The 26,172-nt window shown below is 41.6% G+C and overlaps 1 protein-coding gene across 7 annotated transcripts; it reads right to left on the reverse strand.

Moving 5' to 3' along the window:
* Window positions 1–20,641, reverse strand: CABYR (calcium binding tyrosine phosphorylation regulated). 7 transcript variants are annotated; one of them, XM_061170296.1, is made up of 6 exons: window positions 20,155–20,285; window positions 17,913–18,085; window positions 17,764–17,817; window positions 4,085–5,299; window positions 1,375–1,979; window positions 1–66 (listed from the first exon to the last, which is right to left on the reverse strand). In XM_061170296.1, exons 2-5 carry the CDS (start codon window positions 18,058–18,060, stop codon window positions 1,384–1,386), a joined length of 2,013 nt encoding a protein of 670 aa, XP_061026279.1. In that variant the 5' UTR covers window positions 18,061–18,085; window positions 20,155–20,285; the 3' UTR covers window positions 1–66; window positions 1,375–1,383. The 7 variants fall into 7 exon arrangements, with proteins under 7 accessions (XP_061026279.1, XP_061026280.1, XP_061026284.1 ...); XM_061170297.1 differs by lacking the exons at window positions 1–66; window positions 20,155–20,285 and adding an exon at window positions 20,597–20,641 and having other exon boundaries at window positions 819–1,979; XM_061170301.1 differs by lacking the exon at window positions 1–66 and having other exon boundaries at window positions 819–1,979; window positions 4,952–5,299.
* Window positions 20,642–26,172: the final 5,531 nt, after the last annotated feature.

Genomic DNA, 26,172 nt, shown 5'->3' on the forward strand with positions numbered 1-26,172 from the left:
TGATAAATTACGCTCGGTGGCAGACTCCACCTTGAAGGTCAACTCAAACAATGTCATATTCAGCACCTGTTGGGAATAATGTAAATAGTGACTTGTTTAATCATAAAACTGAACATGTAAAATGAGTGGATGATCAGAAATGCAAGTTCTATCCTCCTGCTCTTCTACTAAGCTCTTAACTATGTTATCTGTGCATTTGCACTAAAATATCCTAGCACCTCATGCCAAAAACGGCCATTTTGACAGTTCCACTAAAAGTCTAAAGGGTATGAGTAGGTAAATGCTCATAGTCCTAAGATATTTTGAAAAGAGTCTCCTTAAGTATGGTAACTAACTGTGGTACTTGAACCTGCCTAAAACTGAAATCTAGCTTTTGTCCGTCAGACGTGCAGCTGCTGTCATTCTTCTGGCTCCCCACTGAACTTTCAGTCCCAATCTCTTCGTTTGGGAGGCAGGGCCCTGAGTTACGTAGTCCCCTCTTCACGTCTGATTTCACCTTATGTGCTCTCCCCAGCTCCTCCCAGCCTGTCTCCTTGTGGCCAACTTGCAGAGTCTCGAAGCCCCATGCTCTTTCCTGCCCTTGGCCTCTGGCTGTGGGCTCCTTCTCCTACGCAGACGTCAGTTTACATCTGTGCCTGAACACCCCATCTGATAGAGGGCCTGGATCAGTACCTACTTGTTTTCTTCCCAATACTTCACGTATCATTTACTTTTCTAAGGTGTGGCTGCATGTTTTGCTTGCTCTGCTGTACGTACACACGTGGGGGAGGAGAGGCTAGTGCTGAATGTGGTAGTAAGTACTGGTTGAATAAAAATTTTTTAATGATTTGTGAGTGATAAAACTATCTTATCTATGGTTAACACCACTTGTCCCTTTAGCTCATGAATGTGTTTCCAACCTATCCATTCTGCTGTAAGTATTCACTGTACAAGGCAGCAAACTTACCGCATTGACTGGGTGCTCCGTATATAATCTCTCACCTTGTCCTCCCCGCCCCTTAAACCTGCCAACTAGATTATAAAATTCCCACATGAGACTATGTCTTGTCTTTATGTTAATCCACCCCTTTGGCATCTTCTACGGGGCTAAACACGGCGCCAGGTTTTCAGAGGTAGCTGAGTTGGCTGCTTGGTATGTGTTTTAGGCACCGGACCCTTGGTGTGCGTCACCGCGGTGCAGTGCGCCTGCCATGCGCTGAGTAGTAACGTGGGAAGGGAGGTGGGGGCAATCACCACGTCGGATCTGAGCGCACCCCCCGCTCACTGCGTGCCTCAATTCAGTGTCTTAAAATACCTCAGCCTCTAGGTCAACAGATCAACCTGCTTGAAAACTCAAGTGTGTTAAGGCCCACGTATCATGGGAAGAGAATTTACCTGCCAGTTTTAAGTTTCTGCTCTGGGAACATTGGCAGTAGTCACAGTTATTTCTCCAGCAATACCGTAACTTCCAAAGGGAATACGTTTGTCACCAAATCCTGAACCTTTTTTGGCTACATCTTCTACCGGGAAAGCAACAGAAAGAAAAACTGGACTTTGTGGTCTGGGGACATCTTGTCCACTTGTAGGAGGATTAGCATTCTGGGGATTGGGGGTGTGTTTCTGGAATTTCTGATCTGCAGGAACAGCAATGGGTACTTGCACTGCAGCGTATCTCCTCAAGGCATCTGACTGGGAAACAGCGTGTCCAGGAACAGGCTTCCAATCCTGTGCTTCCTGAACATTTGAGCCCACTAAAATAAAAGGCGGGGCACTGGTCTTCTTGCTGTCGTCCATCATCACATAAGTTGGAGAAGTAACTTTTGGTGGATGCTGCAGAAACTGTGGATCCTTAGAATTAGGTAAATAGAGGGTTGCTTGGGGGAAAGGCCCAGGTGCAGGTGGTGGTGATGGGCGACTTTGTTGACTCATATCAGTTAGACAATAAAGGGTCCACATGTTAGAATATGGTGGTGGTTGTCCTGCTTCGCTTGCTGCTATTGCTATAAAAAAAAAAATTTGCAGGTGTTAAAGATTTGGTCTCTGTATCAGGCGCTATGCACAGAAATGTCTTCATAATTTTTTTTTTACATATAAACAAACAGCTGTAGTAATATGTGCCATAAAGCATGCTATAGAGAGGGCTAAATAAATTGTGTTTGGTAATGTGAAAGAAAAGAGATTCTCTACAGTCAGAAAACGAGAACAGTGTTGTGCTGGCCAGCGGCACGGACACTAGGGTTGTGGCTGAGAAGCAGTCTCATTCTCAGTTGCTGTTTCCGGGAACTTAACTTTAGACATGGCTTCTACAGGGTCCTCAGAGGAAATGGAGAATCAACACTTCTGGCTCTACCAAAAAAATCAACTGAAGAGTGTGTGAAGCCATTGAAAAAAGCATTAATGCGTCTGCATAGTGATTGTTCTTTTTACGGAAGAAGTCGGCACTAGGTGTCATCTTTTGATCACGTAATCAAGGACCTCTGGGCCCTTCGCAGGCGGCATCGTCTCCCATCAGTTTGTCACCACACACAAAACATCACATAATCTAGGACTCGGAACCTGAGAGCACTGCTTCCTCTTAGGCAAGGCTTGAGATCATAGGTCCTGGGTGGCAGTAGAAGGCTGGTTAGTTGCACAGTGGATCTTTAAGTAAAAAGAGGTCTCGGAGTGCTGTCCATCTACCTACATTACACCAAGGCATCTACCATGTCAAGTTAGACTTGCCTAATTGAAGACAGTGCCATCTTGGAGAACGAGTCCCAGAAGATGGGACGGAGGAGCCAAGGTTCCTGATGGAGGAGCTGCACTTGGCCCAACTGTACTGAGTCACCCTCTGAACACGGCATGCATCCCTAGTGCAGCTTTGTTTTCTTCCCCAGAAAAGAAAATAACACTATGCACACAATTAAGCTGTGTTTTCAATAGCTTCAGATGATTTCAACTGATAGTTCTGGAAGCTAATTAAAAATATGCACAAGCCAAGTCTTCAGGTTTTTGTGAAATACCCTTAGTGCTTTGGAAATTGTGAAGCACTTGAGAACAGTAACTTGGGATGGAAGTGCTGCTTAGGCCACAAGTGTAATGCCAGCCCCACAGACTACGTTCCAACGCTGCCCTCTGCCTTTTCAGCTGTGCAGAATCCCTGTCACACTGCCAGACAGAATTTGATCTCTAAACACCTGCTGTGGTAACACTTTATCATTCTGGCTCTGGTAAGAGTCAAGGTTGAGCGTTTCTGCAAAAGGAATGGCGGGGTTGGTTCCTGCACGTCCCACCTCCCTAAAGGGATAAGGGCCCCTGCACTTGTCTAGATGGATTGGGAGGGTGAGCAGACCAAATGCCATAATTAGATCGAGATGGGAGGTCAAACCGTGTCTGTGTCACAGGAAAGCGGTAGCGACAGTTCAGCAGCCAAGAAAGCAGCTTGATTTGGGCGCCTGTCGGGGAACCGATGGAAGGAATCCGGCCAGCTTCGCTGCGTCCATCCTTTCTGCTGCTGCTACCTCCCCGCTCCCCTGTGTGACAGAACTTCAGCTTGACCTTTCCTCTCTCCATCCAGCTATGAAACCGCTCCCTCAGCTGTGGGAAGCTCCCAGGTGGGACGTCAGGGCTTGACCAGCCCCCAGACCAGGTTGCAGAGTTCTCCCGCCTCAGCGCAAAAGCAGTCAAACACACCACCATTTCTTTCACGTTTTTAATGCCATCGCCTGTGTAAATACTTTGTTGTCATTTGATTTTACTTTTACAGGTGAGAGATTTCAAACCAACGCCCCCTAGTTATGGTTTTGCAGTAGGATTATCCAGATCACAGGAACGTGTTTTACAGCTGACAACAGGCTCTACCATTTTTCACGACATAGTATGTCCAAAACAACACGAAAGTGCTAGATGACCGAACTTTGAGGCCAAGCAATGGTGATGTCGCTTTAAAATCACTCATCTCGTAAGAGTAAAATCTCAAATACAACAAAGTCTTTAAATAGGTTTGGCATTTTAACTACTACTAAAAATCTTTTTGACCAATCTGCAGGGAGCCTACCTAGATGGTCACCTGAAATATAGATGTCACTGGAAGCGCAGTTTTTAATTTTTTAAGTAATTATCTTACCTGGCTCCATCAAACCTTGTTTAGGTGCTGCTTCCCATTCTGGTTCGATTTCTGGTTCATTAAGACCTTCTGGAACAGGAGGTTGGGGGCCACTAGATGATCTTACGGACGCACCTGAGCGCACTACTTTTGCAGCTTCCCCTGAGAGCGTGGGTTTGACCTCCGTCTCCTGGGACGCACGGTTTTCCCATGAGTCCTCCTGCCCAGCACTGCCAGGGGCCAGCGCAAAGATGTCCACTTCAAGGTGCACAGATTTTTCAGAGCTCACTGTTGTGGCAGAGCCGTCTGCCTCCACATGTACTGAGGAGTCATATTTTGCACTCTCCAACTGCACAAAGTTTGCAGAACCCACAGATTTTTCAGACACGTCTGAGGCTGTCTTGCCTACTACAAGTATGGGCCTAAGGGGTGGTGACTGCTCGTTTCCTTTAAGACGAGCAACATGATCAGAAAAGGGGATAACTGTTTGTTCCAGTATTTGCTCAACATCAGTAACTCCTTCAATCACAGGCTCATCTTTATAGATAGATGCTACGTGCATGGTGGCTGTCACCTCAGTAGCAGCCTGCAAAGGGACCTGAGGGGCTTGATCATAAGCAGGAGGTTCTTGTTCATCCTGCAAGGGGAATGGGGAAGCCATTGGTGGTTCAGCCTCATTGTCTTTAGGTTTGGAACCCAAATCTACATGGACAGATGTCTCGCTCAGAGCCTGCACTGCTGCCAGCTCTCCAGAATGCACAAGAGTGGCCACCACATCATCTTCAGCAGCCTCTGAGCTCAGCATCTCCTCGAGAAAAACAGGCATACTTGTTGCCACATCCACCATTACAATTTCAGAGTGATCCGAATGAACAGAGGAAACATTACCTAACATCTGAGCAGCAAACTGAGCTGGGTCAGCAGGGACGTAGGCCAACTCGGGTGAGACAGCTGCTGGCGACGGTGATGAGGGTGGGGTGGCATTCTTAGGGGTGGTCGGTTTCGAAGGACCGCGAACTACTTCAGTGGCGTCCTCAGGCTCTGAGAGCAGCTCAGCATGGACTGACGGGAACTGCGTGGTTTTGTGGCTAAACTGCGGTGCAGTTATGTTGTCCTCCTCTGTGTCCGTAGATTTTTCCATCCGTTTAGGTTCTTGGGAAACCGTAGATGTTCTTTCTGGCTCTTTCACACATTCTGGTTTCTTCTCTTGTGCCGTTCCTTCTGACCACTTCTCCACTAAAAAATAAGAGTCAGATGGGTTAATAAGTACATATTCCCCAAAAAAGGAATTATGAAGAAAGCATAGGTTGAGCGTTCAAATGTCAATATATACGCAAGTACAAAAGAGTTTTGCTTTAGTTTCCAACATCTGTAACTTCAGTGTGGGCAACAAAACCTTCCTGTCCTTATCCACTCAAAAGACAACTCAGTTCAGTTCCTTAGAAATAAGTGACTCTAACACTCAGATACCACCTTCAGCTGGTCAGCGTCAGGGGAAAGATCATAACTGCCTAAAAATAAGCTGAAAACATCCATGGAAAAAGCTCCTGATCCAAACTTCCACACAAAACTGGGGAGAGAAAAAAACACTTCATAACTTAGTAATGAAACGAATGCTGTCATATGATTAAAGGCATTCTTCAGTTTAAGAAAATTGGTATATAAAGTTCAATTTAATGAATTGGAAAACTAGGGGACCATAGAATATTTTTACATTAGGAAACGTCATGTTTTCTTTTCTAAAAATGGTAGCACCTGCTGGTGAGGTGTGATAATGCAGCCGAAGTACTGACCCAGACGAGCAGCAGAAAGACAGCTCTGGCTCCAGAAGTGGGGCTCCGTGAATCCTCAGGCAGGAGGAAGATAAGCATGGCTTAGAAGGTCAAGACAACTGATGACATACAGAAACCCCTAGAGCTGGAAAACTGCTGTAACGTCATCTTCCGGACTCAGCGTTCTGCTTGTCACTCACACATCTGTCTAACCTCATCAGACGTTTTCACATCTGCTTACTTTACTGAGGATTCTCTCTTTGGGGAAGCATTTCCCTAATATCATGAAATCTGCAGGAAAAGTAGAATTTGCCTTACAAGAACGTATTTGCTTCGAGTCAAAACTTTGGAAACATGTCTTCATGGGTCCAGCTGCTTTTCCAAAGAACAGTGTGTCCTGCAGGGTCTCCTTCCACATTAGCGGCTGATTTTTTGTAAACTCGAATCAGATGTCTAATTCTGAACATGGATACCACACAAATGCTCACATGCTAAGAAAAGTTTCAAAAAGACAGAAAAGCCACATCTACTCTTACCTCCCTCTGCTTCTAGAACAATGACCTCATTTTCTAACCAGCCGCCTCCTCAGGACTTCCCCACCCATTCCCAATCAAAGCCCTTTACCCACTAATACGCTTGACTGAGTGCTTGTGCTGTGTGTAAAATACTGTACACTAGGCATTGTTGAGGATGGAAAAATTATTAGGACAAGACCTCATAAAGCTTAGGGGAAATAAGATATACAGATATTACAGGTTAAAAGTGTAAGTACTTAACAGGGGTCCCAATTAAGACCTATGGAAGCTCAGAGGAGGAAAAGATATCCTCTGGCTGGAGGAATAAGGGAAATTTTGTTTAAATAAGCCTGGCCTTACGCTTAAGATAAAGCTGCACAAACTGTCATGCCTATCACAATGAGGAAAAGCCAGATAAATCTCAAAATGATAACTATGAGCCCATCAGAGAGCAGAGTCCCAAGGCAGTCAAGTAATCTGATTTCCAAAGAGTAACCAGCCCTTCCAAGGAGAGAAGAGCCACAGAACTCTCTCATCTGTGGCAGGGCCTAGAAACGTCACCACCATACCAGCTGGTAAGGTATCAGCTAAAATCTTAATGAACTGATGAAAGCCACATGTGGGCTAAGATGTCTGTCTGGAATAGTCTGGGACTCCAGACACAAGAAGTTCACCCTCACAGGCACTTTTGTGAAAGATGGAAGCCGTGTAGAAGGCCAGAGAGGAATCTTATATCAACAGCAAACAGAGGGCTCCTTCCTACCACTGGGGCAGAGGCAGGAAACACTAGCTCAAGACTGACCACAGATACAAGGCAGAGATTGGCTGTCGCGGCCAAACTGACAGGAACACTGAGAAAGCCCCATCCTCAATGCCTGGTGCAAAGACCACCTAGGTCAGAGAATCCCTGCCCCGAGAGCCCAGGACCCGCAACGAGAAACAGCAGCTGCCCCCGGAGGGAGGGGCAAGAGTGTGGGGAGAGACGCCCTCAGTGGGGCCGGCTGGCGGGGAAAGCTGAGGGCAAGGTCAGGCAGCCCACGGCTAAAGGAATTTGAGGCCCGCTCAACAGTGAAGGTAGGAGAGCCACCACGAAGCCCAAGCCCAACCTCTCACTAGACTCACCTAGACACCTACACACCAATTCAAGGCCTCTACAACACTCTTTTCCCCCACAAGGACCTAAATTCCCCAAGTAATGATTTATTTCCCCTGAGAGTTTTCAAGAACCCAACCAATTTAGGGACTAGATCACTGCAATCCCTAGATTGCCTGCATGGGACTCATCTGATACATCACTTACACAATAGGAATTCAGCTTCTGTGGAAAGGGCCACTTGCCCTTTTCAAAGTATCTCACAGGCTTGTCATACCTGAAATTGTATCTAGGAGTTTAATCTTTAGGTTTAATATTTTTGCCTCTAGAAGTCCCCTATTAAATAGCAACCATTCTGGAAAGGTAAAGCATTATATAATTATGAATCATAACAACTCATCAGAGAATTTATGATATTGCTTCCTTCCCCACAACTTTTTCGTAGTAAAAAGGTGTATGAGAAGATCTGGGTTCAGTCCTGACTGTGATTGAATAGATGCATGGCCAAGTCAACGGTTCTGAGCTTCAACCTCCTGGTCTGCAAAATGGGGATTTTAATTCTGACCTCACGGAGGTTTTGTAGAGATTAAATGGAGTCATTCACCTAAAAGTGTTCTATAAACTGTAAATCACATATAAATGGGGAAAGAATAAATCAACACCTAGTTAAAAAAAGTTTTGAAATGTGATATCAAATTAAAAATTCTCATTTAAAGATTCTCTTTAAGCCTCATATCTTTAAATTAGCTTTGATTAAAATTAAATTGGCAATTTCATAATCTGGGTGATAAGATGCAGGGGTTTTTTTCCCATTTATAATATATGTATTTGTATATATACATACACACATACATATATGTCATGTATACTATTTTTAATAGATATATTTCATCACTGTAACATTAAATTGAGATCAAATACCTTAAGCTTTAACAGTGTTTTTGAAAATGTAAAGCACTAGATGAACCATTTGGTTTTGTTTAGAATACATGACAGAATGTTAGCAAACATACACAAACAAGTTACCACATATACATAATTATATTGCGTTCCTGTTGATATCTATTATTACAAAAGGTAAAGAGCTTTTCTCTAATGTTTTAAGGTCTGTTTAACAGTTCCAAAGATTGCTGACTTGTAACATTGAGATTACGTTTGTATAGAAAACTATTTCTTAAAGTTGTAAGCTAGGTTTGCTATAGGTTGATCTTACATGTCAACCTCATGAAGATGAACTCAGTATGACTTCAGTAATCTGGTTTTACTTAAACTACAAAAAACAAAAACAGAAAACTGCATGAACTCTCAGAATTACATACATCACTGAAGGCACTTCTTCCTGTAAAACATTTCTTTCTAAGTTTAATAAAGTGACTGATTAAAACTCACTGTAGAATCCTGATTTTCCATGAAACCAATCAGATAGATACATTCCAAGCATACAGTATTTCTTGGAATAGGCAGAACTCACGTGGAGACTTGGGGTGCTTGGGGTGTGATCAGGGAAGAATAAGGAAAAAGGCATGTTCTGGCACTGAAGGGAAATCTGAAAGCTGTCCCAGACAAGAGGAGAATATGAAGCAGGACATAATAGGAGATGAGAGAAGTGATTAATAGGAGAGGGGAGAGGAGAGGACTGCAGGAGGGGAACTCAGAGGAGTGCTTGGACTCGAGAATTTGAAGTAAGTAAGGTACATACAGTTTTAAAAGTTTAAAAGAGAAGAAGATTCCAACTATTGTGTGTTGAACTGATTGGAATGATGAACACCAGAGACTATAAAGTAGGTGGGCTGTTTCTTTTCTCTCCTTCCTCTCTTCTCTTCCTTATATTCATTCTTTAGTCACCAATCCTTAATTCCTATTATGTGATAGACACTAGGGAATCAAGAGTGAATAAGATCTCCTAAATAGTACAGTCTGATTAAGGTTAGAGGCACATAAACAGATGACAATGTGATCAGTGCAGTGACTGAAATATGTATTGGATACAGTGGCTTTTAGGTAATTTTTGTTAAGCTTAAATGAGAAGGGGCAGGTGTGAAAGGGGCCCCGCACAACTGCCCCATCCAAGATGTCAAAGAGCCCCTGCAGAGTACAGGTGTAAACCAGCCCTGTGCATTCTGATTTCCCTTATCAGAAAATTTATCAGTCTCCCTTGGCCAATGGGACAGAAGTGGAAGTCTGCTTTTTACTTTTACATTTTACTTTTTTAATGAAAGAAAAAAGTATCATTGATGCCACCACTTCCTCCTCCTTCCTGACTTATACATGGATATAATGCCTAGAGCAGTGGCATGAGGCTACAAACAAAATATGCTAAGAATGATAAAGCAGAGAACCTAGATAATTGATGCTTTATTATTATAATATCAGCAGCAGAATGAACACCACTTCCAGATATCTTGTTTTTCACTGCTAATTGGTTTTCTGTTACTTGCAGCTGAGTACTTTCCTAACTAATATGAGGCATAAGTTAGAAGTTGTAAAGCAGGGACTTCCCTGGTGGCGCAGTGGATAAGAGTCCACCTGCCAGTGCAGGGGACACGGGTTCGATCCCTCATCCGGGAAGATCCCACATGCCGCGGAGCAACTAAGCCCGTGTGCCACAACTACTGAGCCTGTGCTCTAGAGCCTGCAAGCCACAACTACTGAAGCCCGTGTGCCTCGAGCCCGTGCTCTGCAACAAGAGAAGCCACCGCAAGGAGAAGCCTGCACACTGCAACGAAGAGTAGCCTCTGCTCACCGCAACTAGAGAAGCCCACGCACAGCAACGAAGACCCAACACAACCAAAAATAAATAAAAAATTAAATCTTAAAAAAAAAAAGTTGTAAAGCAACGAAAATGAGGGGGATTGTGGTATATGCTGCTTTTTAGATACCATGTCTGTTTTTATTCTATGAATTATGTAATATCCATTTTCTCATTGGGTATTTAAATATGTTATCTTAAGATTTATCAAGGTGATCCGTTTGGATTTTCTATATCACGTCATCTGTGAATAAAGTACTTTTACTTCTTCCTTTCCAATATGTATACCTTTTTTTTTCCCCCCACCTTATTGCACTGACTAGAACCTACACACAGTGTTGAATAGAAATGGTGATGTCAGACATATCTGTTCTGGTTCTAATCTTGATGGGAGAGTACTCAAAATTCACCATTTAGTATAACATTAGCTGTAAGTTTTTATGCATACACGTTATCAGATTTAGGAAGTTCCCTTTTTATTTCTTGTTTGCCTATAAACTTCTTTAGAAGTATTTCTTGTAGAGCCAGGTCTGATGGCAGTGGATTCTCTCAGCTTTTGTCTGCCTGAGAATGTCTTTATTTTGCTTTCATTTTTAAAGGATATATTCACTGGATATATATTCATCCTAGGTTGGCAGCTTTTTGCTTTCAGCACTGTAGAGATGTCATTCCATTGTCTTTTGGCTTCTGTAGTTTGTAAAGAAATCTGCTATTTGTCTGATTATTCCCCAGAAAGTAATGTGCCTTTTTGCCCTGTTTTCATGATTTTGTCTTTTTCAGCAGTTTGACCATGATATACTGAAGCGTGGATTTCTTTGTTTTTATACTGCTGTGGGTTTACCAAACTTTTTGAATCTGTAGGTTGATGTCTTTCAGTCAAATATTTTTCCATCTACTCTCTTTTCTCCTCCTGTGACTCCAATTACATATTAGACCCTTTGATCATGTCTCACAAATGTGTCTTACACTCTGTCTTATTGTTTTTCTTCTTACTTCAATTTGGATATTTTCTATTGCCATGGTTTTTTACTTTCTAATTCTGTCTTCTGCTAGTAAAGCCATCTAATAAAAATTTCGTTTGCAATTGTGAAATAACCATTTGTTTCTTATTTTAAGATTCTTACTCTGTTGAAGTTCTCCATCTTATGTAGTCCTTATGTAGTAATTCTAATATTTGGAGCTTCTTTGGGTCTGCTTCTACAGAGTGTTCTATGTTTTAATTCTTAATTATTAGTCACTTCCGCTTCTTTGAATGAATGGTAATTTTTAATTGTATGCTGGAAATTGTAAATGACACATTGTAGAGACTCTGACTATATTATTTTCTTCTAAATGGTGTTGGTCTTGTTCTAATAATGGCAAATCTGATCCTCCCGAGACTTCATTTTGTTAAAATAGACATATTTCAGCTTTGTTCTTACTCCTAGCACATTGTCTTTATTCCTAGGGTGTGACCTTCCTGGGGTCTCAACTGGATTGCCAGGGTTTCAGAAAAGTCTCTTCACTTTGGCTGGGCCCAAACTCCAAAGCCTCCCCTGACACTGTACCACTTCTGAAATCCCTACCTAGCTTTCAGTCTTCCAACAGCTCTTCTCTGCTAAGCCTTCGCAAGCCTTACAGTCCACACATGAGCAGCTTAGGAATTGGCCCAAAAAAAAAAAGGAAATATTTTTGCAGACTTTTGGGGAATCCGTCTCTGCAAATGCCTCCTCTCTGGTGCTTTGTCACCCAAATCCCAGCCACTTTAGTAGCTCCAAACTCTGCTTCTCTGTTCTCTCTTCCTGGAGAGACTTCCAGTCTCTGCTTGGCCTCTATTTTCCTGCCCATGAATTTGAAAAATGACACTGGGGTGAATATGGGGCTCAATTTCTGTGAACCCCATTTCCCAAGAATCCAGACTTTGTTTTATATAATTTCTTCAGCTTTTTTGGGTATTTATGATAGGAAGGTAAGTCCAATATTAGCTACTTCATCATAGCTGAAATTGAAACCTCTCAGTTTCTCCTAGCACAGTATCTGGCAATGGATAGGAATTTAAATATTTGTTAAATGAAATAATGAATTGGACTTTGAGGATATGTAGGATTTGAAAGAAATGGGAGGGAAAGGAACTCCTGAAGGGAGTTAGCATAAGCCAAAATCAAATGATCAAAATCAAAATTACATTTTCAGAAAATGACAAGTTGTCAGTCTGGTGCATAAGGTCTGTGAAGATATGAAATGAGAGATAATTGCAAAGGTAGGATAGATTCAGCTCATAGAAAGCTTTGCATGCCATGGTCTTATAAAGGGATCAAAATTTACCTACTATAACTTAGACATACCAGAAAGCATTACTTTACTTTCTCTAGCTGATCTCAAATTGCATTAAAATGCTTACTTCGCAAAGGCAAAATTTATTTGATTTTAGTTAAAAATATTTGTCCTTTCCAGTTTAAAAGTCGCTTTGGGTTTATTATTCAGTCTTTTTGGGTATTGCTTTCTTTCAAAAGTTCTCCCCACTTCTGAAGAGGGAATCTGAGTGCTGTGGTGAGCTCTGGCTCTGATCCACATGTTGTCCTTCTCTGCTGGCCCTCAGTTACCTCTGGTAGAGGCATAACTCATACTGCCTGGGTTCTGAGTGCTGGTCTCTTACTTCACTGTATTTACTACTCAAGTTTCTACTTTGTGGAAGGTGTGGCCTGTGTGCTTATTGCACTGAAGGACTGAGAGATTCCCTTCCTAATTTGGTCCTTTAGCAATTAAAGCCTAGCTGACAGTTTTTATTTTATTCCCAGCTTCAACATTTTGCACTTAGCTCTCTGCTAGTGGGTTGAGTCACTTCACTTTTTCCCATCTGGATTACTTGCTAGTCAGCACTCTGGGACAATCTAAATGCATCTGGATCCACTAAAAGCCACACACAGGCCATAGGACACAAGAAATATTATCTCAGTCTCATCTGAGAAAGACTCTCCATTATTTCTAATCCATTGCTTCAAATGCAATTATTTTATTCAACCAATATTTACTGAATGTCTGATCATGACAGTTATAGTGTAGGAGCTGAATGTAGCAGGTGATGTGCTAAATGCAGTACCATGCTAACCACTCAGCTTCTGAGAAGCATGCATTCTTCTAGACAGCACCCAGGAATGCAGAGAACAAGCCACCTGCTTGAGTCTTAGGGAATTCTGATCAGAAATTCCACCTACCTTTCTTATCACCAGTTTCAATGTCAGCTAGCACTTTTCATGCACTACCCACACCCCAGCACCACAATCCCATTGTCAAGAAGGACTTTCCATTTCCCTTTCCTGTGCAGCAGGAAACGGCCTTATATCTTATCTTTTTTCCTCCCTCCTCTATGGCTTATATAAAGTAAAAACTTGATTCTGGTCATGTTAAGTCTTAAATCAAAACTCAGCTTGGGGGGCGCTTCCCTGGTGGCGCAGTGGTTGAGAATCTGCCTGCCAATGCAGGGGACACGGGTTCGAGCCCTGGTCTGGGAAGATCCCACATGCCGCGGAGCAACTAGGCCCGTGAGCCACAACTACTGAGCCTGCGCGTCTGGAGCCTGTGCTCCGCAACAAAACAGGCCACGATAGTGAGAGGCCCGCGCACCACGATGAAGAGTGGCCCCCGCTTGCCGCAACTAGAGAAAGCCCTCGCACAGAAACAAAGACCCAACACAGCCAAAAATAAAATAAATAAATAAATAATTTTTTTAAAAAAACAAAAAAACTTAGCTTTGGAAATTCCAAGAAAAAACAGCCTCCTGCAAAACTCCAAAGTGTTAGCTTTTTTATTATGAACTTTGGAAACTCAATACTGAGTAATGACTTCCTTGCTCCAGACTATATTTACCTTTTCCCTACAGTAAATTAATTCTTCAATGGGTAGAGATCAACAGAGCAAACAGGAAAAAGTAGAGGTTATCTGAAATCAGAGTATACTAATTTAATATTTTTTAAAAGTATCCCTACAACACTGAAGAGTTTGGAACAATATGGAGCTATCAAAGTTTCTGGATAGCAGAGTCAGATACTTAAGGAAGGAAGATGTCCTTCCTTCATGTAATTGACATCTCCTTGTGGTTCCTGACCTCACCTTGGCAGCCTGGTTTACCATCCTAGCTTTCCTGGTTTTACTTATCTGCTTCTTCCCCAGCCCCCTCCTCTCTTAATCCTGACCCTGTGTTTCTGTCCCTAGTCTGACAATCTGACCCCAATTCTTGACTATCCCATCTGCTCAGTGATTTATTTGCGACCTTTAGTATGGACTACTCCCCCAAGTGATTAATCTTACCACATCGTTAAAGCATGAAGGACCTAAGCCCCACTCCCAACAACATCACCAGATAATCACTGCAACTTTTTTTTTAAGTCAAAAAAAAAAGTGAAAATTCTTAACCTTGGTACAAATTACCACCCTGCCAAGGCAAACACAAGACTTCCAGAAATAACAGGGTCCTTCTGACACAATACTCATCCCTGTTTAGGGAATCAGTATAGCCTTACTTGAAAAAAATGCCCAGCAAAGTACAGAGTACACCAGAGCCTCATAAAATTTAGTATGGATAGTCCTGAAATAGATTTCTTGTTTTTTTTTAATAAGAGTGGATAGCTACAAATATGTGTAATGAATTCTATAAGGCATAAAAATAGAATTTGGCATAAGAAACTGAAAACATTTATTATGACTAATATGAATATATAACTCAAGATAGTATTTAATGATACGCATAACTGTTACGGTGCTACATAAGAATTGCAATTGGGCTCAGTGATCAGCAGCAGTTCATGACTATAATTACTACTATATGGCCATGCCAAGAACGTCCAGGATCAGTTAGAAAAGTTAACAGGTAACTCAGTTGGGGATCTGGGTGGGCTAGGCCTTCTTGATTCTTCAAAAGAGGTGGCTATTTCCTGCCTCTGTTGTAAGCCAAGAGGGGAATAACACTAGAAACTAGACTCAATTAGGCTTAGGAGGACGGAAGGTGATAGTGGTGTTGAGATCTCATTTACCACTCGCATGGAGAAACCACTGCCCTCTTCATGGAGTGGTGAAAAGATCAGAATTAGTACAGTCTGGGCTACAGGCTCCATACAAGAAGCTGACAGGAGGAAGAAGTGAAACCAGTCTCATGTCTGGTTCTTTTCCTCTTCCCTCCTTCATCACCTGCCTCTGCATGAAATTTTGAATGCAATGGGGAGATGGGTAAACACTATTGGTCCTATGATGAGGCCTACCAAAAATGGGGCTCATTCTAGGAAAAATCCCAGAATGGAGTGTTTGAATAAAATAAATGATATGTGCAGGATATACTTATCTCCACACTTCCCATGCATATGGGCAGCTTGGTAGTAATGCTGCTAGGCAGCAAACTAACCAGTTGGAAATAACTTTGGGGGATACATCTGATATCTTGGAGATGAGTGGGGACCAGTGCATCAGGGATGGTAGTTTAGCTCTTGCTCCTATCACCAAGTTCTAATAACTGGTGCTTTTTTTTTTTTTTTTTTTCCTGCTGTACAGCAAAGTGATTCAGTTATATATTATTTTTTATATTCTTTTCCATTATGGTTTAACACAGGTTAACCATAGCACAGGTTAAACCCTGTGCTATTCAGTAGGACCTTGTTGTTTATCCATTCTATATATACTAATGAAGAAGTCCATTAAGAAGCCATTTGGCATGACAATAAAAGGCAGACAAAATGAGCCCAATTGATATTAGACCGTAACACTGAACTCTATATTTTCTGGTCATACCTTCGTGTTACCTTCCCCAACTCTCTGGGGAAGAACAAGCAACATTCGTTTCTACTCTACTGTCTAAAGAGCAATCTGTTTCTGCAGCCATACTGTGAGTCTACTTTTAAGATTACCTGTATACTATGTCAATTTCTTAGCTATCTACAGTTACTGGAGGAGAAAGGCAGCAGTATCTCCTACTCCTTACCTCCATCGAAAGCATGGCTGCTCCATTAGTTCAGTCTGTTAATTTTGAACCCTGAGATTCAAAGATGTTACCCTAGCTGGACCAAAATCCACATCAGTTTAGTCCACTTGCTAAGCTGAATGGTGGGTATACTCTTCAGTAAACAGATTAGCCTCAAAGGCTACCACTTAGTTACCTACAACCATAAAGAGTCAGTGGATAAAGAGTCACTGACTTTATCACCATTCTCAAACACAGCAAGCCTGCACAGCCAGTCCTCTCAAAGATAGCTCCTGGTATAAAGGACACAAGTACAAAGGCCATAATAACTTTGACCGCCTGGAAAACCAGGCTCATGGGAAGGGGGAGAGTGGTCAGTGTTCCAGCACTTGTCTGTATATCCTGCTGGTGGTAAGCAAATCTCAGACCTCTTTCCTTTGGTAAGCTGAGAATGCCATCAGGACCCTGCAGGGAAGCACCCAGACTAGACAATAAAATATTCCTAAACCACAGCGATTCAGTCTCTTACCCCTTGAAATGCTGACTCTTGCTATTCTTAATCTTGTTTTCTGTTTTGGGTGTCTCTTTCGCTGTAGATCCAAACCCTCATGATTTTTACATTTTCCTAGGTCTACCCCTAATTTCTGCCTATCTTGGCTATGTTATCTATTAACATCAGTGGCAGAGAATAAAAGTAGCCGAAACTCACTGATCCTACCTTTTCTTTTTCTATGGTCACTTCAAAATGTTGGTCAGCCAATGTAGCATTATTTAGTTATTTCTCACATTCACCTTAAGTCACCATTTTCTCCACAAAATTCTTCCAAAAGCTTTTCTTACCATTCTTTTAGATATGTGTGCCTGTCCTTGGGATTTAACCAATATATCCTCTTTTGCTTATATTGATCTTCCCAAATGTTCATCATGTAAACTTTGCCTTTTTCCTTTCTCCCCCTCTGACTTCTTCAACTCAGTTTTATGCTGTTATGTTCACATAAGATAGACATTTACACATATACACGTAAAACAAGTTTTTCTAAGCAGACATACAGCCTTATTACATCACAGGCAGGCCAGAGACCACCTTCTATGAAAAACTTATCTCTTCATTACATAAAGAGACTCTTGGAACAGAAAAGATGGTTAGTGACACCTAATCGATGTCCTGTCCTCCAAGCTGGGCTGCACTTAAACCATCATGGGGAGAAAAAAAAAGGGTGATTAACCTTTTCTACTAAAATAATCTTCCAAGAAGAGTGTTTCTACAATGTTCCTAAGTGATGTATCTCATTATAATTTGAGTATTACCACAAAATTCAATTCAAAGACAATTCAATTCAATTCAATTCAATTCAAAGGGCTTGAGTCACACACTCTTCTAGGTCTCACTGTACCAAATGGTTTGCAAAAGATGAGTGTTTCCTATTTTAAAATTTAGAATCCTCCAAAATGTCAGTTCTCAGATTTTTTTAAAAACTGATTCAATAATAAAAATAAAGCATCAGTGTGATTACTTAAACATCAGTGTAATTATTTAAACAGACAATATTTGTGAGCATCACTCTTAAGCTTAAATGTATGCTAGGAATGATGCAATAATTTATAACTAGATTTTTATTAAACTATTACTACTTACTGTACTTACCTTTAATCTGATGAAATTGTTTAACAAGATCTTTTATATCCAGAGAATTATTTCCTAAAGAAATACAGGAAATCAGATACATAAATCTCCCAATTTAAAATGCTTTCTTTTTCAAAGCAACAAATATATAATCTAAAGCAATAACAAACCTTCTCTAAACACAACAAGTTCTTTGAAATAAACTGCCGCAAACTGGGTGATGTTTGGTGGATTGGTTTTGAGTATGGCTCTGCTAACTCCCTCAAGCAGAGTCTTGAGGCCATAAGGTACGACAAGTCTGGGCTTTGCAGAAATCATTCTGGCGGGATGTCTGTAATCTCAACTATAATGAAGAAACACAAAGTCTTATAAATAGTATATAAGTTTTTTATTAAAAACTTACAAGTTAACTATAGCTTCTAAGAACAAATCTATCTCCTATGAAAATCACTAGCCTTAGTTCTAATCTCTAGGTATTTATTCTAGTAAAATGGGCTAATGTTAACGGTACTTTAAAAGAAAAGAACCATACTACCAACAACTTACTATGTGCAGATGAGCAATCTAGTACTATTAAAGAAATCTAAGGGAAAAGCCCTGCCAGGAACTCCAGTATGATATTAAAAACAAAGAACAAAAACAAACCAAACAAAACCTGTTTCTATAAAATTCAGTAAATATTTTGTGCAGTAAAATGTCAAGAAATATAAATCGAGCTCATTTATCTGTGTCCAAGAAACAGCCTTCCAAACCATATGGGAACTGGCTTTTCTATACATTCATCAAATAGAGTTACAAAGTAGAATTTCTACAAGAAAATGTATTTTTTCTCACTTTTCTAAATATATCCCCAGACACACTGATCATCCTTAAGTATACATGTTTTAACTTTAATTTTGTTTTTAATATTCATCTGAGTAGTAACTTGTGGTATTATACCACCCACCACCATCCATACCTCTTTTCTCGTATCTTCCCTTAACCTCTGCCATAGTTTTCCTCTCTCCCTTCATTTGGCTTTCTGGATTTTAAGTGGTACCAAGGGCATTGCACAGTCTTACCTGTAACTCTTAGCGGCAGAGGTTGCCACCCTAAACTGTGTCAGTGTATGTGTGTCCTGTTTCATTCTAAAAAATTATTTAAGAGGACTTATAAATATACACAAAGAAGAAAATTAAATATTTAAGGAACTCAGTTCAGTGGTTAAGGGGAAAAGTATGGTAGGAAAAATAGGATGAAGCCACAGGTAGTATCCCAATACAAGCCTTAGGTCCTACACTAGAGGTGGAGTGTCACATCAGCCCCCTGAATTACCAAGTAGCCATCACATAATAGGAAATGGTTGGTTAAATGATTCAGGTTTCCTGAGATAAAAAACCAAATCAGTTGCTTGGGAGAATCACAGCTCTTCTGGGCTCTGAGACCCAGGAGAAATTTCTCCTATGGGTCCTCATAAAGAGAAGAATAGTGTGGTATAATGAACCATGTCCTCAACAATATCTTAATATTGTTGGGGCCAAGGGGCACAGTTTAGTTACAGCAGTTATACAAAGGGCCAACCTCTAATGAAAAGCAACTAATAGCAAAATGCTGAATATTTTAAAAGAACATTTCATCTTCCTAAAGGTCAGGAAAAAATGAATCTCTATCGCCAAAGCAAAACCTTTGAGAATTAAGGGTACTGTATTCAATCGCCTAATGAAAACTTACTATCAGAGTATCATTCAACAAGAGCTTTACTGAATTAAACCATCTTTAAAAAACCAGTAGTGCACCTGTAGCAGGCCCCCATGCTAAATGTTAAGGGACATAGGCAGTAATTATATGGATGATACATATTCACTTCATTCATATTTTATATATACATATGTGTGTATATGGACGTATATGTGTGTGTGTATATGTCCATATATACATACATACATATATATATATATATGTATTTTTAAGTACATCCGTTGCACCCCAGTGCGAGTTGAGAGATGGGTCATGTTTTGACAGTGCCTTACCGGTAGCCACGACGGAGCTAACAAAACACCCATTCTGTAGTCAGCAGTTGGTGCTACCGACCATGGGGAGAGCGCCCACGCAGCGATCCTTGATTTGCCGCGCCCCTCCCCCTCCCCAGGCTTTGTGAATGGTGCGGGGCCGTTTAGGGCCCCAGCCCCGGGGATGCGGAGCATCCTACGACGCAGCTCCTTACAAAGAGCTGTCCTCGACAAGATGAGACCCGCTGTGACACCGATCCTCAGCTACATCAACGGATAAAGTCACGCGTACATACATTGAGGGTTGTTTCAAATGACAGCTTACTAATTCTGCTCAAACTTCTCCTTGTGTATTTGACAAAAACACATTTGTCAAACACTAACAGATTTTACATTCCCCACATCCCGCACCAAACCCACTAACCTAGGGGTAACGCCTGAGCAGGAAAACGGTGCCTCTGGCTGAAGATGCGAGAGTAGGGGGTTCAGGGCCACAGAAAACGTCAACGGCACCCACCACTCACTTCCTAAACACCTACGCTGGGGTCTGTGCTTGTTCTGCCGTTTGGCTGGCTTGGTGGAGGAGGCAGAAAGACCTGGGAGAGCGGGCGTCCAGATACTACCCCGACTAGTTCAGCGGTGGCGGCGGCGGTCCCGCCGACCCAGACCCCGGACCCCCGAGTCCGCCACACGCGCGTTGGCCGGCGGTTGCCTCACTGGCCGGTGTGGGCACCCGCCGGCCTCCCACTCCGGGGGCCGCCACCTTCCCCGACACGTGAACCATCCACCAACCCCTCCGCTGCGAGGGCCTAACTGCCGCGGGGCCGCAAGGGGGGGCGGGGGCCTTTTCTCCAGACTCGCCCCACCTTCTCCTTTCCGGCTACGCTCTAAAGAACTTCCTCGTTGCCCCCTTGCCGGCGGCTCCTGGAGAAACCCGCCCGCCGGGCAAGGTCTTTTATACCTCTGGGGGACGTCACGCCTGCGTCACAAAGCCCCACCCTCTCGCTGAAGGCTCCAGACGGCCGCGGAAGGAGGCGGGGCTTCGGCGGCCCCAGCCAATGGGGAGCCGAAAGGGACAAAAGCCCGAACTCGGCAGAGCACTGAGGCGTGCTTCGCCTTTTCCGGCAGAATACAAAGGAGCGTGGGAAACTGACGTTTCCAAACTGCCGGGAGTAGGTCAAGGCGACAGCCTCTCCGCTTTGAATCTCTCGGTCTAAAATAAGAGCTGGCTTGGAAAGAAAGAGAAATAGATCTACTGCAGTTCTATCTTGCTGCCACCGCATAACACCACTCTTCCCGCCCCCCATAATCTGTTGCTCTCTAGTCACCTTTTTGAATAATAATTTCTGCCACCATGTACACCACACTGGTACAATATCATGCAGCGCAGTACTTCTCTTGAGACACTCGCCTGCCGAAAGAGAATCTGGCATTGATCCTGAGTCTTTCTGTTTCTCCGCAATTCCGGATCTTGCAATACCTCAGGCACGATGTGTCCTCCCCAAACCATACCATCAGGAGCAGGTTGCAAAGTCGACGAGGACTGTGTGTAACTTCAGCTCCGTTTCACCAAAGTAAAGGAACGCTGACTCCTTTAAAATACTCTGCTTTTTTACCCATTCAGGCTCTTATTTGTGCTGGGCATTAAGTACCACCACAGTCACGATGATCAGACTCCAAGCAGCTTTCATTGTCATCCATTTCCACATGTTTAAAAGGCAACAAGAATCACTGTAAATCAACCGTTAAATAACATCATCAGGGCATAGATCTGACAAAACATTTTTACGTTACAAAAAATTAAGACTTCCAGAGCACTTTGCAGCAATAGGCAATGTTGAAGCCCCAGCCTACATCTATGCTGCACACGGCATTTTGAGGATATTAATCCGTCCATTAATTATTACTGAGTGCCCATTATGTGGCAGACAAGCCCCCATTTCTCATGAAGGTTACGTTTTAAAAGAAGAAGGGCTTCCCTGGTGGCACAGTGGTTGGGAGTCCGCCTGTCAATGTAGGGGACACGGGTTCGAGTTTTGGTCCGGGAAGATCCCACGTGCCGCAGAGCAGCTAAGCCCGTGCACCACAACTACTGAGCCTGTGCTCTAGAGCCCACGAGCCACAACTACTGAAGCCCGCATGCCTAGAGCCTGTGCTCCGCATCAAGGGAAGCCACCACAATAAGAAGCCCGCTCACCGCAACAAAGAGTAGCCCCCACTCACCGCAAGTAGAGAAAGCCCGCATGCAGCAACAAAGACCCAACTTAGCCAAAAATAAATAAATAATTTAAAAAAACACAGTAAAGAAGAAATGCTCTCTTTTAGACTTTAAGTGTGATGTTAGAACTGCAGATGGTATGCTTTTTCGTCCTCATCACTGCCCCTGCACCACACTTTGGTAGTGTAAACAAAAGTGAAATGAGGGTTTGGTTTATAATATATTTAACTATCAAAGGTGTAATGAAACTGAGCTAAGAACCCCAAATACAAACATTAGAGATCCCCTGTATGGTGACTTCTGGAATGAGAGACACATACCCTTGTGTCACCTAACCAACCTTGGTGGGTCAACTTGAACACCAATTAGATGTTATGTACTGTGCCGAATACCTGTTACTCAGAAGGCAAGCCTGTACTCTTTCCACATTTCTGCAATGACTGTTCTGTTCAAGTTGCTCTGAAATGCAAACTGTTACAGTGAAAACATCTAACAAAAAATTTTCAAACCACTATGTGCTGCTTTGATTTCTAGAACTCCTAGTGATTTGATGTGGCTTTACAATCTTGTCCTTGTGTTCATCTCTTTCAGTCACTAGGGATCTAACTAAATTGCAAATCTACTTTGTTCTCCATTGCTCCCTGCCCCTCCCCCCTTCAAATTCTTACTCTATAGAAGTCCAAGGATCATGCTGTGACCTCTGTGTAACTATCTCATCTTACCATTTGGTTTCCACTTGACTTTCTAGAGACCTGGCCTGAATACACATGCTACCTGTCACCTCTGTGCCTTTGCTCATCAAGTCCAAGGCCTGAGACATCCTTCCAGCCATCATTTTAACTTGACTGCGTCCTTCTCCTCCTTTAAAACTCAGCTCAGGAATCTCCTACTTTACAAAACCAATGGGTTAGAAGCATTTTTTTCAGTGGCCCCATAATATGCATAACCTTGCCATATGTTTGACTCTTCTCTCAGATTTACTAAATACTTACCAAAAGATGATAACCTAGGGCAATGTCTCTCTAATGTAGACCACCTGCATTAGAATTAGCCAAGGAGCCTGTTAAAAGTATCTTCCTAAGCCTACCTAGAGCCTACTGAATCAGAATCTCAGAGTAGGGATAATTTGTAAAACTGTAACTTGAGAACCACTAGCCTATGGGAGGAGAAAGTAAGTGTAATCCAGAGTTCAGCTAAGTTACAAGTGTGTTGCTTCTATTGAATACCCCGGTCAACTAGGAACTAGAGCTCAGTTCCCTTGCTAGTTTTCACATGTTAGCCAATTGTGTGATTTTTGCTCACTTTAACTGAAGGGGCACATTTTTTATGGACCAACTTTCCATTCTCTTGCTCCCCCCTCCTCTGTCCTTTTCTTTCTGTATTTCCTCTTTCTAGCTTCAAGTCCCCTCCCTCTACTATGTGTCTTGTTGGGAGGATCTGGGCTTAACAAGATTTTTTTCCACAAAATATACAGGAAGGAAGGAAGGGAGGAAGGGAGGAAGGGAGGGAGGGAGGGAGGGAGGGAGGGAGGGAGGGAGGGAGGGAGGGAAAGAGAGAGAAAGAAATACCAAACAGTACATTATGACTGTGTGACCATATATCTTCATAGGTAAAGGAGCCATATTTGAATACTTGCCACCACATTCTGCTTAAGGAAGCAATCAACTAGGAAAGTTTACACGGCAAAGGCATGTATGTATGCACACACACACACGCGTGTGTATGTATTTTAAAAATCATGTATGCGTCATCCTTTGAGTTGGCAGAAAGATAAAAGTGCAAATTCTCTAAATAATTGACTTATACAATATGAGACAATAAATATTCTGATTTTCTGTGACATCTGAAAGTAATAACTCTTTACTCAAATACTTAGCTATCATGTGCTAAAATCAAAAAGATACCTAACCCAGTAAAAGCTTAAACACATTAATCACAAAGATGCATATTACATGATTAGTACTAGACCATGCCTCAAAGTGCGTCAAATTATAAATGTGTTCCAAGTACATAAAATATACATTAGAGATTTCTCTCATCATAGGCACAATCTAATACAAAAATATATCTGACACATAAATTAGAAGATCCATTTGACAGCCTCCAAAACAGGAAAAGGGGAAGAAGTGATGCCAACATAAAAAAGCACACATAGATGCAAATAGTTCTGCTTATATGATTACTTTCTTCATCAGCGAGGGGTAAAGAGCAATTTACACCAAACTAGGTTTCCAGGCAGATCACAGTAACTCACAGGTTGGATAAGTCACAGCACGAAGGCCAGAACCGTTATGAATTACTCAACTAAAAAAAACGTACTCAGATTTCAGTGAATCTAACAGTACAGTGTACTCACAGCGTGGTTTTGTTATTTTAGAGTCTTCAGAACCACTGTCTACCCCTTCTCCGTGCTTTACCACCAGGTTCCCAGATAAACCACAGGGGCTATCCTGCATCAAACCTAGAAGAGACAGTTTATAAATGCACCTGTCCTATAAACATACTATTAACAAAGACTTACTGGATGGTGTTCTAATGGTGTGCGTTCAGTCAAGTGAACTGAACACAAACTTATTTGAAATCCTGAAATCTCTCTGGAGAAATAAAAGTTTTTAAAGCAGTTAATATAGGAATTTTTTAAAAAATTCTAAAGTATGGGGCCTTATGTAATCTCTCAATACTGAAAAATAGTTCAAACAACATTTGAACTGAAAATTCAATTAAGTATGAACTCTGGAGCAAAAACTTCATGATTCTAAATGTTCCACAACCATAACTGAGAAGTTTGCCACATATACTATAGCCAAAAAGACAACAAAATGGCAAGAGCCATATTTTAAAGATTCATAACATTCTTCCCTTCAGCCTTGATGAAACCAGGTATCTAACATTTTTCCTTTCAGAAGGCATCTATTGATACCTGACTTATGGATATTCCCGTTCATGCAAGTAGGATAGAAATCTTTTCTCTGGCTAGCATCTAAAATCCCTGCAGCAGTCAGGCTAGAAAGAAAGTCAATGTTAAATAAGCATTTTGGAAGTGAGAAAACATGAAGATAGTTTAGCCAAAGTCAGTGAGGAACAGTCATTTCTTTTGAAGAAATTATTATTCCCTCAAAACCAGATGAAGTAGATTAAAGCTGCCAACATTCTAGCTGCTCCTTCCATGTCTGTTTTGAAGAGAAATATTTTAAAGTACTGACGTCGCATGAGATCATACTTCAGCTAAAAGGATATGTAAATAAATGACACCCCAAGATGATATTCTTTATTGCAACGTAAATTTTAAAAAATATCTAACCTTAAGATTTGAGCCAGGTTAGTCACACAATTATGACAGAAATTCTTAAGTGACTGAGGTATTTAGAGTCTTCAAAACCACAGGTGTGCAGTACTGAACAAAGAGGTAAATTAGGTGACAATAAAAATTAGCAACGAAGGATTAAAAAATAACTTTGAACTCTGTTTACAATATCAATAACCTGAGCTAAGGGGAAAATGATTAAATCCTGGCAACAGACAGTCCAGTGAATCCTTCATCAGCAAATATTCTGAGGCAAAAGAATCTATGTTCATTCAAGAATAACCTTTCCAAGTAATTTGTCGAAAGATTTCCAAAAATTGGTAATTAGACAATTTTATCATAAAGAAAAGGAAACACCAAAAATGTAGGTATTATTTATCCAGTCTATAGACTAGGTCTTCTAATAACTTAGCAAAATAGCTATACTTTAGGTTGTAAAACTATCTTGTTTGCTTTCACTTGATTGGCTGTCAAAGGAATAAAAGTGTCTGTCCTTTGAAACATTTTTGTAGACAATCTGGAGATAAGGATGACAACTTCAGCTGAAGAGTATTTGTTTTTTAATAAGAAAACATGGAATCCTGGGTTATTAACATATATATATATTTTTTACAATGAAAGAATATTCGGTCTGTGGTCAGGAGACTTGCATTCTATTCATTACTCCATAATAACAGGAATAATTAATTGCAATAAGTCAATTAGCCTTTCTGTGCCTGAGTTTCATTGTCTGGACAATGGAGACATCTGTGCTATGTCATTCTCAGAAATAGTTTGAGGATAAAGTAAAACACTAGAAAGCACTTTTATTTTTTCAAAACACAATTTAAGTGCTATGTCATGATACTGTTAATAATTTTACAGGTACCTCTTAGTGTTACCCAGTCAGATGTGTGCTTCAAGTAGGCATTCCTACAAGA

This window comes from Eubalaena glacialis, chromosome 15, assembly GCF_028564815.1.
Source record: "Eubalaena glacialis isolate mEubGla1 chromosome 15, mEubGla1.1.hap2.+ XY, whole genome shotgun sequence".
Classification (NCBI taxonomy): Eukaryota; Metazoa; Chordata; class Mammalia; order Artiodactyla; family Balaenidae; genus Eubalaena; species Eubalaena glacialis.